At 49.7% G+C, this 14,444-nt stretch overlaps 5 protein-coding genes across 5 annotated transcripts; 2 read left to right on the top strand and 3 right to left on the bottom strand.

Moving 5' to 3' along the window:
• The first annotated feature begins 278 nt into the window (after positions 1 to 278).
• Positions 279 to 3,976, top strand: BO95DRAFT_479170 (DNA-directed DNA polymerase delta POL3). Its single transcript, XM_025590087.1, has 3 exons — positions 279 to 786; positions 839 to 3,024; positions 3,075 to 3,976. Exons 1-3 carry the CDS (start codon positions 391 to 393, stop codon positions 3,811 to 3,813), a joined length of 3,321 nt encoding a protein of 1,106 aa, XP_025446421.1. The 5' UTR covers positions 279 to 390; the 3' UTR covers positions 3,814 to 3,976.
• A 484-nt stretch (positions 3,977 to 4,460) lies between these two features.
• BO95DRAFT_505106 (transcription factor domain-containing protein) lies at positions 4,461 to 5,972 on the top strand (the record flags this gene model as incomplete). The annotated part of the gene is made up of 2 exons (XM_025591150.1): positions 4,461 to 4,481; positions 4,603 to 5,972. 2 exons carry the CDS (start codon positions 4,461 to 4,463, stop codon positions 5,800 to 5,802), a joined length of 1,221 nt encoding a protein of 406 aa, XP_025446420.1. The 3' UTR covers positions 5,803 to 5,972.
• Positions 5,973 to 6,111: 139 nt separating this feature from the next.
• On the bottom strand, positions 6,112 to 7,691 carry BO95DRAFT_381199 (putative aminotransferase). The gene is made up of 4 exons (XM_025583361.1): positions 7,505 to 7,691; positions 7,232 to 7,441; positions 6,921 to 7,186; positions 6,112 to 6,857 (listed from the first exon to the last, which is right to left on the bottom strand). Exons 1-4 carry the CDS (start codon positions 7,535 to 7,537, stop codon positions 6,143 to 6,145), a joined length of 1,224 nt encoding a protein of 407 aa, XP_025446419.1. The 5' UTR covers positions 7,538 to 7,691; the 3' UTR covers positions 6,112 to 6,142.
• A 1,168-nt stretch (positions 7,692 to 8,859) lies between these two features.
• Positions 8,860 to 9,315, bottom strand: BO95DRAFT_428246 (uncharacterized protein; the record flags this gene model as incomplete). Its single annotated transcript, XM_025584834.1, has 1 exon — positions 8,860 to 9,315. The coding sequence occupies one exon, from the start codon at positions 9,313 to 9,315 to the stop codon at positions 8,860 to 8,862; it is 456 nt and encodes a 151-aa protein (XP_025446418.1).
• A 457-nt stretch (positions 9,316 to 9,772) lies between these two features.
• Positions 9,773 to 13,772, bottom strand: BO95DRAFT_353716 (nitrilase; the record flags this gene model as incomplete). Its single annotated transcript, XM_025582184.1, has 9 exons — positions 9,773 to 10,363; positions 10,421 to 10,876; positions 10,930 to 11,262; positions 11,311 to 11,373; positions 11,423 to 11,918; positions 11,972 to 12,020; positions 12,080 to 12,120; positions 12,645 to 13,237; positions 13,296 to 13,772. 9 exons carry the CDS (start codon positions 13,770 to 13,772, stop codon positions 9,773 to 9,775), a joined length of 3,099 nt encoding a protein of 1,032 aa, XP_025446417.1.
• Between the last annotated feature and the right edge of the window lie 672 nt (positions 13,773 to 14,444).

Raw genomic sequence — 14,444 nt, 5'->3', positions numbered from 1 at the left:
GCTATTTATTGAAGCTACTCCGTACAAGCAATATGATCGCTACTGAGTAATCCCTAGGAGGGCCTCAGGTTTGTAACAGCACAGAAAGGCAGATTATAACACCCCACAGTTCGACATGTAGCCATGGGAGCAACGAAACCGGAGATAATGCGGAGTCGATCTTCATTCCCCCAGCCATATCATCACGTGACATTCCCACTCAACGCGTAACTAGCGGGTGTCACGTCACGGCGCGAACGGGACACGAACTTTCATTAATTGGAGCGCAGTTGGTTTCCGCGACACCAGCATTGCCGCCCCAAACCTCCCGATCAACAAGCATTTCAATTCTACTCTGCGCTTCGGTCAAGGACATCTGCATTTTTCTCTCGTGATATATGAGCAGTCACAATGCCTGAAGCCGTCACCATGCCCCAGAAGCGGGTTCTGGGCGAGGCAACAAACAACCCTCGCAGCAGCGGTCTAAAGTCACCAACTGCGCTGAAGAAACGCAAGCTTGAAAATGGACCATCTTTCAGAAGCAGCCAGGGCACCCAGGCCCAGCGAAAAGTTCCCGGCTCTAGTCAGCCACAAAAGAGCCAGTTCGAGGAGGAAGTTCTCGAGAAGTTGACCCAGGACATGAATGGGTTGAAGCAAAACAATTCAGAAAAGGATCAGCAGTGGGAGCGACCGCCGCTCGGTGAGTTTGATGCTTCGAAGGATAGTATCTGTTTTCAACAGATCGATGCGGAGGAGGGTGCAATCCACGGAGGGAAGACCGCGGTTCGCCTTTTTGGTATCACAGAGGTATGGTCGCGCAGTTGTCCTTCTCTCTGATGTTTGCTTATGTCCTTACTAGGCCGGTCAATCCGTTCTGCTCCATGTCACTGGTTTCCAACATTATCTATATATCGCGGCACCTGTCAACTTCACGAAAGATGATTGCGAGCCCTACCGAGCGTTCCTCGAAAGCCGGATCGGACAGTTTCAGCCCACAATTCAGTCGGTACAAATAACGATGAGGGAAAACATTTATGGCTTCCAAGGCAATCAGAAAAGCTACTATCTCAAGATCACTGTCACGGAACCCAAGCACATCAGCAGATTGCGCGGAGCCTTGGAGAGCGGAGGTGCGCAGAGTCTCAACTACAAGGGACTCTGGAATAACTCAGATGGTGGTATCCTCACATTCGACAACATTCAATACCTCCTCCGATTTATGATTGATGTGGACATCTCTGGCATGTCATGGGTTGAGGCAAAGGCCGGAAAGTACCGGCTGTTCGGTCCTCGTGAGAAGATGTCGAACTGCCAGATTGAAGCGAGTATAGATTATCGCGATCTGATCTCGCATCATCCCACCGGCGAGTGGGCTAAGATGGCACCCCTTCGCATTCTTTCTTTCGATATTGAGTGCGCTGGTCGTAAGGGAATCTTCCCGGAACCGAATCACGACCCCGTCATCCAGATTGCGAATGTTGTTACTCGTTACGGAGAGTCGAAGCCTTTCATTCGCAATGTCTTCGTCTTGGATACATGCAGTCTTATCGTCAATACTCAGGTTTTGGAGTTCCAGGATGAATCCAAGATGCTCATGGCCTGGCGCGACTTTGTGGAGAAAGTAGATCCAGACGTCATTATTGGATATAACATAGCCAACTTCGACTTTCCATACCTTCTGGACCGTGCCAAACATCTGAAGTGTACTGGTTTCCCTTATTGGACTCGACTTAATGGGGTGATGTCCCAAGCCAAGGAAACAAACTTTTCCAGCAAACAAATGGGTAACCGTGACACGAAATCGACAAACACCAATGGGAGAATCCAATTAGATCTTCTCCAGCTGGTACAGAGAGATCATCATCTGCGAAGTTATACACTCAACTCCGTTTCCTACGAGTTCCTGGGAGAACAAAAGGAAGATGTGCATCACACGATGATCACCGAGCTATATAACGGCACGCCAGATTCCAGGCGACGTTTAGCGGTTTACTGTTTGAAGGATGCCTATTTGCCCCAGAGACTGATGGACAAGCTAATGTGTTTGGTCAACTATACTGAAATGGCAAGAGTCACAGGTGTTCCTTTCAACTTTTTGTTGTCACGAGGTCAACAAGTCAAGTTCATCAGTCAGCTCTTCCGTAAGGCCCTGGAGCAACAGCTTGTCATCCCCAATATGAAATCCACAGATGAGCAGGATTATGAGGGTGCAACTGTCATTGAGCCTGTCAGAGGCTACTATGGTGTACCAATCGCTACTCTCGATTTCGCATCGCTATATCCTTCTATTATCCAAGCGCACAACCTTTGCTACACCACACTACTGAACAAGAGCAGTGTAGAGCGGCTCAAACTCAAAAAGGACGAAGACTATATTGTGACACCAAATGGAGATATGTTCGCTACAGCCAACGTTCGCAAAGGTCTTCTATCGCAAATTCTCGAGGAGTTATTGACAGCTAGAAAGCGGGCCAAGAAGGAACTTGCGGTAGAGACTGATCCGTTCAAGAAGGCAGTGTTGAATGGAAGACAGCTTGCTCTGAAGATCAGTGCGAACAGTGTTTACGGTCTTACGGGTGCAACTGTCGGAAAATTGCCATGCTTGGCTATCGCCAGTAGCACGACTAGTTATGGACGTCAGATGATCGAGAAAACGAAGCAGGAAGTCGAAGCCAGATACACCATTGCAAATGGTTATTCCCATGATGCCAAGGTCATTTACGGAGACACTGACTCTGTTATGGTCAAATTCGGTGTGGATTCTCTGGAAGAAGCAATGAAGCTTGGACAAGAGGCGTCTGAGTATGTCTCTTCGAAGTTCTTGAAACCCATCAAGCTTGAATTCGAAAAGGTCTATTTCCCTTACCTTCTTATCAACAAGAAGCGGTATGCCGGTCTGTATTGGACGAATCCCAAGAAGTACGACAAGATGGATACCAAGGGTATCGAGACTGTCCGTCGTGACAATTGCTTGTTGGTACAAAACGTCATCGAGACAGTGTTGCATAAAATCCTCATTGACAGAGACATTGATGGCGCTCAAGAGTAAGAATTCGATTTCCCCTGTTACAATCATCTTGCTAATTTCCCCGCAGCTATGTCAAGGACACTATCTCGGATCTTCTGCAGAACAAAATCGATATGTCTAAATTGGTGATTACGAAAGCCCTTTCTAAGGATGCATACACAGCAAAGCAGGCACACGTGGAGCTTGCGGAGCGCATGAGGAAGCGTGATGCAGGTTCTGCACCTACACTTGGAGATCGTGTCGCATACGTCATTGTGAAGGGTGCTGGTGGCTCGAAGAACTACGAGCGATCTGAAGACCCCATCTATGTCTTGGAGAACAATATCCCCATCGACACCAAGTATTACCTTGACAACCAGCTCGCCAATCCCCTCGGCCGTATTTTCGAGCCCATTCTTGGAGAGAAGAAGGCCAGTCAGCTTCTGACTGGCGAACACACCCGATCCATCTCTGTCGCGGCACCGACTATGGGAGGGTTGATGAAGTTTGCGAAGAAAACCCAAACCTGCTTGGGCTGCAAGAAACCCCTGTCAGGGAAAGAAGAAATGGCTGGTGCGGTGTGTGAGTACTGCCGTCCTCGCCTGGGTGAACTCTACACCAGATCTTTGAACAAGGTTTCGGACCTGGAGGTCCGCTTCGGGCGTCTGTGGACGCAATGTCAGCGGTGCCAGGGCAGTTTGCACTGTGAGGTCATCTGCTCGTCTCGCGACTGTCCTATTTTCTATATGCGTATGAAGGCGAAGAAGGATGTCGAAGACTCGCAAAAAGAGCTGGCTCGATTCGATTTTGATGCTGGTGCATGGTGATTGATGATATATGGGTTTGATATTTGTTACAGGGTTTGCATATCTACTTGATCGCTTGTTTGGACCTGGGAGCAACGGCGTATTGGAAACTGACTCGAAGTCATTGTCGTCTTTAGATAGCATCACAGCCTGTACGGCCCTTTTCTTTCGAGAATGAATAATCCTCATTGTATCCCTTAGCCACGATATGATCAAGTAGATTGGCATGGATTGAGATTCCAAGTTCAAGTTACTAAGAACCACGTAAAGGACGGTTGGGACGGCGGTTGGTTGGATCGGATAAATGTCCATAAATGGGTTAGTGCCTGAATCTTTCTTTCCATCTAGCGTGCTTGGTCATCCATTGCTCCTTCTTTCGTTTCCCGGACATGGAAGACGAAGTATATCGATTTAAGGCTTTTTGCTAGCCTTTTATTCAAGAGTCCAACCGTCTCATGACTTCAAACATAGTCTGGTGGCTGTATATTTTGCTACACATGCCTCTTATCGTACGATGACAGCATGCAAGCCTCTCAGCGGCGACGAGACGGTTGCACTGAGTGCAGAAGGAAGAAAGTCAAAGTAGTCTCATCCTAATCAATTAAAGCCTGGAAAGCCCTGACTAACGATTACCTACAGTGCGACTTGCAGAAGCCTGTATGCACACGATGTCAGCGTTATCCCAAAGGGTGCGTATACAATCTAAGTGTCGTTGGCCAGGCAGTCAAACCTCGCCCGGCGAAACAGCAGCTCAGTGCACCTCGCACAGGAGTTGCAATTGATAGACAGGACCAACTGGATGTTATCCAGAGCCTAGAGGCATTGGCCAATCAACCATCCCTTCATCTCTCGTCAGCCCTGTCATCCGAGCAATCCAAATTCTTCATGCACATCTTCGCCACGGAGACAGCACCCAGGCTGTTCCCTGCAGCGCCCGATCTGTTTCTACAGCGAATGATCAGTGCTTCGATGCAGACACCTCATCTTTTGTATGCGCTACTAGCCGCAGCCTGCAGCCATCACAGCCGGCTGGTGCAGAATACAAGCCCGTCGTCCAAGATAGCGTGTCTGAAATTCACCAACCTTGCCATCTCCAGCCTGCGGTCGACGATCAGCGAGTCAAGCCAAAGATTACCTACTGAGACAGTCGCGACAGCAATGGCATTATGCACAAATGACGTCTGTAACGGTAACATGCACGTCTGGAGGACACATCTCGGCGGAGTCAGGCAGCTGCTGAATGCTTTCTTGGCGCAGGAGAAATCTCGCTGGGTACAGGATTCGTATATCCATTCGCTAGTCAAATGGTTCACGACGCTGAATCTGATAGCGAGCCTATCGGGGCAGAGCCATATAGGAATTACCTCCGAGATCGCAAAGGAGCCTTTGAACGAGCTTCTTGGTCAGAGTTTCGGATACATCGATGATGTATGCGGTTATTCGCTGGAATTAGTCCCGTGTTTGACTCAATTATCTCACCTCATCCATCAACAACGTATGACTGCGGGTACGTCAGACGATATGCTACAAGATGCGATGTTCTTGCAGCAAAGCCAGCTCCTCGAGAACGAACTCTTCATGCTACTTAACACTACTGTCTCCGACACAACCATGAAAAGCAAAAGAGAACTTGCTTTGGAGTTACAACATACCCATCGCGCCTTTGTTCACACCGCTCTACTGCACCTACACCGTCGTGTACAAAAGTTGCCGATCAGCCACCCGCAAGTCAGAGCCGACGTCGCAGGTATCATTTGTGCTGTCCAAGACATCCGCCCATTCTCGGCGGCGAATATCCTCATTCTCTGGCCTGTCTTCAGTGCTGGTTGTGAGACAGATATGCCTAGCGAGCGGTGCATCATTCAAGGAAGAATGGCCAACATGCAGAGTCTTGGAATGGGGAATTTCACGAGAGCTCGAGACTTGTTGAACCTTTTCTGGGCATCGAGGACGACTTTGCAATGGGACGCATTTTTCGCACAGCTTGGGCTGGAGTTGGTCCTGTTCTAAGTGGACTACTTGTTCGGGACGAGAGGTATGTTGATATTTTGGGTACTGAATATCGCTTTCCTCGTGCCTCATGACCGAAAGGTATTACATGGATTACATTGCACAGCAAGGCCTTCACCCACTCACGTACATGCAATACAAAGAATGCTTGCTATTACATATAGCACGTGTACGATCTCGCCATTTACCTAGAACTACACCAATCACGCTCAGCCAAAAGACCCATATCAAACGACACCTAGTAAAATCTCAATCCATTTTCGTCTATATTCGTCAATTTATCTCGCTCCTATCCGGAACACGATCTTGCTGCATCACATCCAATTCCCAGGCCAGAACCTCAAACAACTGGCAATTTCTCATACTCCTCCCGCATAAACACTCTCCAAGCCGACAACCCACGCTCCAACACCTCCCGTTCAGGCACATAGCCGACGCGCACATAGCCCTTGAAATCGACACTCTCGCCAAAGCATCTACCCCCAGGCACTAACATAACGCCTGTTGTCTCCATCAGTCGCTCACAAAGCACTACGTCGTCAACAGGCCTTCCCTGCCGATCCACAAACTCGACAAACGCCGTCGTGCCCGCCTGCGGCCTCACCCATTGTACCGCCCAACTGAACTCCTTCAGAAACGTCTCAAGGATATCCAAGTTCGTTCTCGCAAGCTCCATATTCCTGGACAACAGATTTTCTACACACGGAGTACTCAACGCGCGCGTCGCAATCTCGTCATCAACCTGACTCACAGAGATAAGGGTATAATCACGACTCGAGGCACATGCCTCGATGAGATTTTGATTCCGGGACGCAATCCACCCGATCCGCAAACCTGCCAGACTGAAAGCCTTACTCATCGACCCCGTGGAGACAAGATTCTCATAGTCGAATTCCAAGATCGATGGCGGAGAGGTCTCTTCCTGAGGCAGGGAGTGGAATAGCGGGCGATAAACCTCATCACAATGGACGATAAGGTTATGTTCCCGGGCGATCTCGACGACACTGCGCAGGAATTCGCGGTGGAGGACCGCGCCCGTGGGATTTTGGGGATTACTTCGTCACAATGTTAACAACACACCTTCCTCTTCTGTTACATGGAGAGACGGGAGAACTCACTTGAGGATAATAACCTTCGTGTTGGGACGGATCAACCCCCGCAGCTCCTGCAAATCCAGAGCCCACCCATTCTCGGCCGAAGAGCGCCACAGGCTCACCTCGGCACCGAGCGACTCAGGCACCGAGTACAACTGCTGGTACGTCGGGTAGTGGCAGATAACATGGTCACCCGGCCCGACCTGCGTGTACAGGGCCAGGAAATTGGCATGGATGGCGCCGGTGGTTACAAGCACCTGCTCTGCGGTGATGCCTGCGGGAGATGCGCTCTGCTGCTGCTGCTGCTGCTGCTGCTCGTTACCTTGCAAGGCGACGCTGGAGCCTTGATATAGCTTCGCAATATTCGCTCGCAGCCCGGCGGATCCACGGATGGCGCCGTACGTCTGCTTGCGGAAGAGATCGATGAGTGGTGGGACGTCCGACGACGATGCGCCGGAAAATTGGAGGATGTCGTTCAACGAGATGGAGGCGCAGCATGTCTCTGCGAGGTTGTGCTGGGCATCGTTCTCGTAGAGGTCCATCCACTGTTGGCCATGTGCCGCTATCGTTAGTATGGGATGGTTCGAGGGCGAAAGGGAAAGTCATACCCGTTCGACGCTGAATTCTGCGAGTTTCACCATGGTAGCTTGGCTTGGAGATATTGTGCGATCATGTAAGAGTGAGTTGCCAACTAGTTGACGATTGGATTTTCGAGATGTGTGAAGATGGTGCTTTATATAAGTTTTTTACAGTCGATGTCCAGCTCCGTGGGCAGTCATGCTTCGGATGGTTGGGATGCTGTTGGAAGAGGTGATTGGCTGAATCGCCTACACTGCCGGATTGGGTTAGTTGGTCTATGGCGGAACTCATCTTCGTTATGGATAAGGCGCGCCACGGGCCTGTTGATAAGGCGCGCCCAAGTGGATCTGTAGCATAGCAGTAAAATCGCCAACTTTTTCCACAAAATTGAGTCATTAGAAGAATCTGGAAAACTTGACTTGCCTAAGCACACTCCAGTGAAGAATAAACTTACGCAGGGCTCCAATCTAGAGGAAGTTAGGCAGCTCTGGTTACTATCTCAGTCTTACAACCACAGACCAATGAGCCGATGGTATCTTATACAGTACTAAGAAGATATATTTCCTTACGTTTTCCTCCACTAGGTGAGGTTCTACAATTGTTGAGTGTCTATTCCTTTCACTTACCAACAAGCATATCGGTGAAAATCATTTCAAGGCCAGTGAGAAAGATGAATTGTTCGTTGGAAATCTTGTTCTTTGCTCTATATGCACCCCAGTGAATCTACCATCTCTACACCTGTCCCCGCTCCACACCAACAACTTCCGTACACACAGTGGAATAGAGCATCCCAGCCCCCAAAGTCTTATAAGAACGCCATAGAAAGCTAACTGACTTCTTGGTAATCGCAGTTTATAGCAAATAATGACCATTTAACCATTACAAGAAATACCGCAGAATCTACATAAACCCGCAGTAGATTCAAAGTTATCTAGCAAGCAAGCTTACCACAAAACCCCGAGGAAAGTTTCCAAGTGTAAGCCTGATTATTGAAGATACGAGACCCCCGGGAACGCATATCCATCTCTAGATGATCCTTATGTTTTGTGCTTAATCGAAAAATGCGTCTACTATCCACAGCAGGATAATCCCTGCGAAACCAGAGTCAAGCCGGCAGGTTCGAATGTTTTTTGTGCGTGAAACCCAAAGCGCTGATTCTAGAGCCATTTGTTTGTACATTATTAGCAGGAAAAACTGAAAATCAGGACAAAGGTAGAAAGAAAGAAAAGACTTACTGTTGATGTTCAAATTCCCAGAAATGTGAATGTAGATGTGTCGTTTGCGACACCAATATGTAGATGCAGAGAAGCACAGCACAGCATATTTTTTACTGTGCACTGTGCACTGCACGCATACTCTTCCATCGACTACCCCATTCACAAGCCTAAGAGAACACCGAGCGCCTCCGACACAACGCCCGCAGATCGTAGTTCGCCAGGTAGGGGCGCACGGGGTCATCGTAGTTGAGCATGCAGATGCGGGCCAGGTGGTCGGCGATGTGCTGGTCGAGCTGGCGCCAGCGCACCAGCGCCCAGCTGCGGCGGAAGATCGAGAGGATGTAGACGGGGATCGGCTCCAGGTCCAGCTCCACGGGGCGGTAGGTGCCGTTGTTGAGGTCGATGGCCAGGAAGGCGCGCCCGATGCGAATCTCGATGTGCAGGAAGCGGATGCGCTCGTTGGTCGCCCAGTCCGGGAAGATCTCGGCCACGAGGGCGCAGGCGGAGCCGCGGTAGTCGTGGGATTTCAGCCGCTTGGTGTTGACGCGGATGATCACGCGTTTGGGCTCGTCGTCCTTGAGGAGCTCGTCGCGGATTTCGGCGGCGGTGCCGATGAAGGCCATCTTGGAGAATGGACAAGGATGTTGGGATAACGGATGGAGGTGAGAGGCGTGAGTTGGAGGAGGCTTTCAGGATTCTGCTGGTGCTTGGTGGAGGATGAAGAAGTTGTGGATCGATGTAGAAGAAAGAATTTGTTTGGAGTGTTTTGACTGAATAGTGACCTCACTTGCAATCGATGTTACGCTCTGAGAAGAAAAGTAACGCGAGTTGCAAAGGCGTCCCTTGACACAAGCAGGCAACTCTCTGTCATAGGCTGCAATAAGTTTGTTATACTATTGACCGCAATTGCTACTACCTTGCGCAAGTATTATTTATATTTTGCATGAAAGAGGAGTCGTTATAAGAATAAAAAGTGGACGGGCATATGAGGCCATGAATCTCAACTCCAAACCCAGGCCTTCAGTTCCTTATGGTTGGTCTAGCTTCTTAGTATGCAGATCATGCCTTCCCACAAACAAACTACATAGATCCCAACAACCCCGGGAAAGATGGATACTCCCCGGAAGGCGAAGTGTACAATCCCCCTGTGTCATCATATAGCGATGGCCACAGACCCATTGAGAGCAAATCCTCCTGAGGAAGGCTCTCTAGCTCTCCTACCATAGGTCTACCCTCCCAGCACAATGTACACCCGTTTGCATCATGCTTGTCTTCAGAGCACCAGGGGTAGACATTTGGTACATCTCTGTAACCTGTCCAAGGGTAGTCTTCAGTAACCATCTCCATCAACATCCGTAATATGTCCTTATTTACAATTATGACATGCAGCATAGGCAAACGGGACTTAATTGTTTGCCTTGCCTGTGTCGATAGTCCATTCCCTTCCACGCAGTCAGGGGTGTCTTGCACAACCGAATCTGCGAGAAGGTCAAAGACGTCTCGCAGGATTTCAGCTTGTGTCCAGCGCTCAGATAGAACCGCAAGAATAACCGTGCATGTTCTAATGGCCTTGGTGATTTCTGAAAGTTGGATTGATGCCGGTCTTTCTGAGGGTGGTGTTGCCCAAAGGCAGTATAGCAAGATTATGCCTGTACCAAATTGACTCAAAAGCTGCGACGCGGACTGTCAGATTTGAAATGCTGCGTTGAGTTGACCGTATTCACTTACTCCAGGCCAAAGCTGCGCCGTCTGGCGTCTCTTTAGGTACATCCAAAATGTATGCAGAATGTTGGAGCATGCTGTGATACAGCGCTCGCTGACAAATCGGCAGAGATTCTCTTTGGTCGGCCGATATAATATAAGAATAGTATAATTATAGAGCATACCCACCCAACCTTCACTCGTATATCCTTCAGAGGCTGGGTCACTATGAGGTTGCAATTGCATTTTCCACTGATCAAGCGCTTCCAGCATATGCAAGCGCCAGTTGTGATGTGCTGTAAAACGGTGTTCGTAGTCTGTGCGCATCATGATACTGAGAATTCGAGATTGGATCCTTCTGCCTCGAAGCAGATGCAACGCGGATGAGACCTGCGTTATGCGAGGCATAGATTCGGTCTCGTCCGGCCGTTCACTCCTTGAGGCCCATGCTTTGATTTCGTCGTCATTTAGGTTCGCAAAAGGCTATTTCTACGATCAGTTTCGTATGACCAGAATTGAAAAAGCGACAATTGTACCTCGACTTGGATGTTCTCGTCAGCGAGGCTGCAGGGAACATGGTATATCCAGCTAAGTAGACGATCGATGGCATAGGCGGACCAGAATACCCGACGTCGTATCTGTAAATCAAGCAAAACTGATTCATCCCGGGCACTGCTCGTCGGCAGGTTCAGGTGCAGTTGTGCGATCACGCAACAACGCATAGCAGCGGAGATCATTGTGAGAACGGTTTGTGACGATGGCGAATGGAGAGCATGCAATGTGCAAAGCAGGTAGGCCTGCACATGTAGGACTGGGTCGAGACATGAAAAAACAGTCCCGAGCAATGGCATAGCCGAGGAGTATAAAGCCTATCTCAATGTTCAGTTTTATGCCACAGTAGCAAAGGACCGACATACCTGCGAGGTCCTCATGTCCTCCGGGGACACTTGTGGAGCAATCAGCAGGCTCACCGCAAAAGCCTACCGGACACGTTCAGTATACAAAATCAAACGAGTTTGCACAACTAACCATCTTCACGAAGAATTCCTTCCACTTCTCTTCAGCTGGTAGTGGCTGGCTCGATCGTTTCGCAGATTGCCATGCCCCGTACCAGCTGATGAACGTTTCTTCATGGAGGAACGGGTATCGAGGATTGACGCGTTCAAGAAAGATTCGAATGAGATTATTCTGGGTGGCTGTTGAGATACCTGTCTCATCGTACTCGACTGCCCCCACTGACAGTCCGGTAGGAGAAGGCTGTGTAGGTGGCGTGAGGATGGTGAGTGACGGGGTGCTCTGAGCGCGGATGCTTTCAGCATGTAGAGAATTGACCGCAAGGGGTGAATTTTCAACGGGCGGGTCGCGCTGCAATTGAGGCTGAAGTCTATGAGCCCTTGACGCTGTTCCTGCAACATTCGCAGACGAGGACATCTCATATGCTCCCACGGTGGCGCGGGTTTTTCGTCCGGTGGATTCTCGCTCGGCTTCGAGCTCGAGTATGCGCTCCTCAAGAGCCCGTGCATACCTGCAACATTCAGCCAAAGCTTCATCTTGTAAGCTTCCACAAGATTTGCTTACTCCGGATTGACTCGACTTTCCCTTGGCGGTTTTTGGCTCGCGACACAAGCTATACAAATCGCTCACCGGTTAGAGGGAAAGAAAGACGTCAGTTTTTCTTCTACTTACCAGCATGTGCTTGGACGCAGTTACTGCATGGTCGTGACTGACTGCACTATCCATAACGTTAATAGTCCAAGTATAAATCGCTAGGTGTATGCATACTTTCTGCTTGCGAGCACGGCAGCGCCTGCATGCTAGGAGTGCCGGTCTTGGCTTTGCAACAATTGTCCTACCCTCTCCAGGGTGATCATCAGCACTATCTGACACATCCATTAGTTGGATTCATTGTCTGACTGCAAACTGCGAATTCCAATTCATAAATCTTGACTTGGTATTTCTCCTTGGATGTTATTCGGCCTTCTCATCGGCAGTCGTGATCCTCGAATCTTGAAATGAGCTATTCCCCTTGCGGAAGATGCTGACTCAGTCGTGTGGTACGATATCCCTGCCTTGTTTCTGAGGCACCAGGCCAGTTAATTGCGGGGTTGTGGGGTAGAGACCATGCCGAGAAGTGATCAGGAACCTAAGAATGCAATGTATAATATGGATATCAATTTTGTATGTACAGTGTCTCTAATTGCTTTCCTTGTTTTCTCCCCATTGGTCTTAATGAATAAAAAGAATCGATCACAGAGGAGGAGGGTTAAGGTCCAGACCCTTAACGGACAACTTGAAGGCATCGTTTCGTGAATAGTGCCCGGTGACATCAAGATCCAGCTTTCCTCTCTCGCAGTCATCCAAATCGATCTCTGAGATAGACACAGCGGCTTCGAGAGCTGGGTCATTCAAGTCATCCGGGTTTGCCGCATCATCAGTGCAAACTTCCCAGATCGGCCCGCGGAGCACCTCACCAAGAGGGCCAATGATACAAGAGCCACCCCGCGAGATATATTCGTCGCCATTCTCAACTGCTTCTTTGGAAGAAGCTCCCGTAATCCAGCCAGGGAGCTCACTGCGCCGCACGCATTGGTTGGCGGTGAGAACAAATGTGCGGCCTTCGCCAGCAATAGTCCGAACCAGAGGAAGCCAGGTGTCGCGGCTATCTGCTGTGGGTGCCAGATAAATGTTGACACCTTGGGCGTAGAGGCTCTGGCGGAGCATAGGCATGAAGCTTTCCCAGCAAATAGCGGCACCGATCGTCAATTTGACCCCATTGAGCTCGGTAGTGATGGCCTTGAGGGTGGATGGCGAGCCCTGTGCCCAGATAAGACGCTCGGAAGCAGTCTAAAGAAGATTAGTATCGACACATTGAAGCTACTTGGAAATTCAAATTTACACTCACCGGCATGACCTTTCTTCTCTTTCCAAGCATACCATCGCGGGGATCGACGTATACAGCGGAGCAGTAAAGGCTACCTCCCGCCCTCTCGATCACACCGCATGCAATGAAGACGCCCGTCTCCCGGGAAATCCTTTCAAGGGTCTCACGAGTGCCGTCACCGCGGTAATCCTTACCCCGCGGAAGAGGGAGTTTCCGATCGACCCAGTCGTCACCAGCACCGGCTGGGGTGTCGCCGAGATCGACAGCGGAGTTGAAATACTCTAGGAACTGATCGCGACCGTGAGGTTGGCGGAAGCCGACCGCTGTTCCGAAATCGCATGTCCTCGGATAGCCACCCAAGTAGGCTTCCGGAAATAGAATCAAGTGAACGCCACGAGCCGCTGCGTGGCGAGTCACCCGGTGCAAAGCATCCAAGGTAGTGGAGAGGGATGACTGAGTGCTCGCTTGCGCGACAGCAACTGTGATCTTGCGAGGCATTGTGAAGGCTGATGGGAGTTTGTTCACCTTCAGCTTGTGAAGTGGACTGGCCGATTATATAGAGAAGAGTGGGTTCTTGGCTTCGGAAATAGGGCCCCGTCGGAGACTCGTCGGCGAAGTCACTCCGATGAACCACGCGACGGGAGTTGCGGGTACAATTCTCCACTGTGGGTGCTTGTCTCCGTATGCTCTCGTATTAAGGTTGAGCCATGGTTGCTCCAAAGTCGTATGCTTGTTGACTCATCTCCTTGAAGGCGTGGGGGTCATCCTTGAAGTCGTCGAGATGCCTTGAGAAAACGTAATAAGTTGGATTCTGTGTGGCAATGGACTGGTGATAACTGGGCAACCTAAATAACCTCCACAAGCGATTAGACATGAGATATCATATCGGGCCAGCCAAAGTATGTCACGGAATGATCAACTAACAGCCAATAATGCTTCGAAATATTGCCACTATCGAAAGAGAGCATTGAGCAACGGCGAATAGGTCGTGAAAGTGCGGCTACCTAACTATTTAAAAAGATCATTAGCCATAGTATACGGCAATCTGGGGTGTGGTCCTCAAGTCACGATACCTGCAAATCGCAAGCCCTTGAACATCTGAGGTTCAGGGACAATCTGGCCTCTTGCTTTCATGAATAGATCCTTTCATGGATCAAACCCATCGTGGGC

The sequence above is a fragment of the Aspergillus brunneoviolaceus genome (assembly GCF_003184695.1).
Source record: "Aspergillus brunneoviolaceus CBS 621.78 unplaced genomic scaffold BO95scaffold_7, whole genome shotgun sequence".
Classification (NCBI taxonomy): Eukaryota; Fungi; Ascomycota; class Eurotiomycetes; order Eurotiales; family Aspergillaceae; genus Aspergillus; species Aspergillus brunneoviolaceus.
Note: the sequence above shows the minus strand (reverse complement) of the source record. Positions and strands in the feature narration are given on the sequence as shown.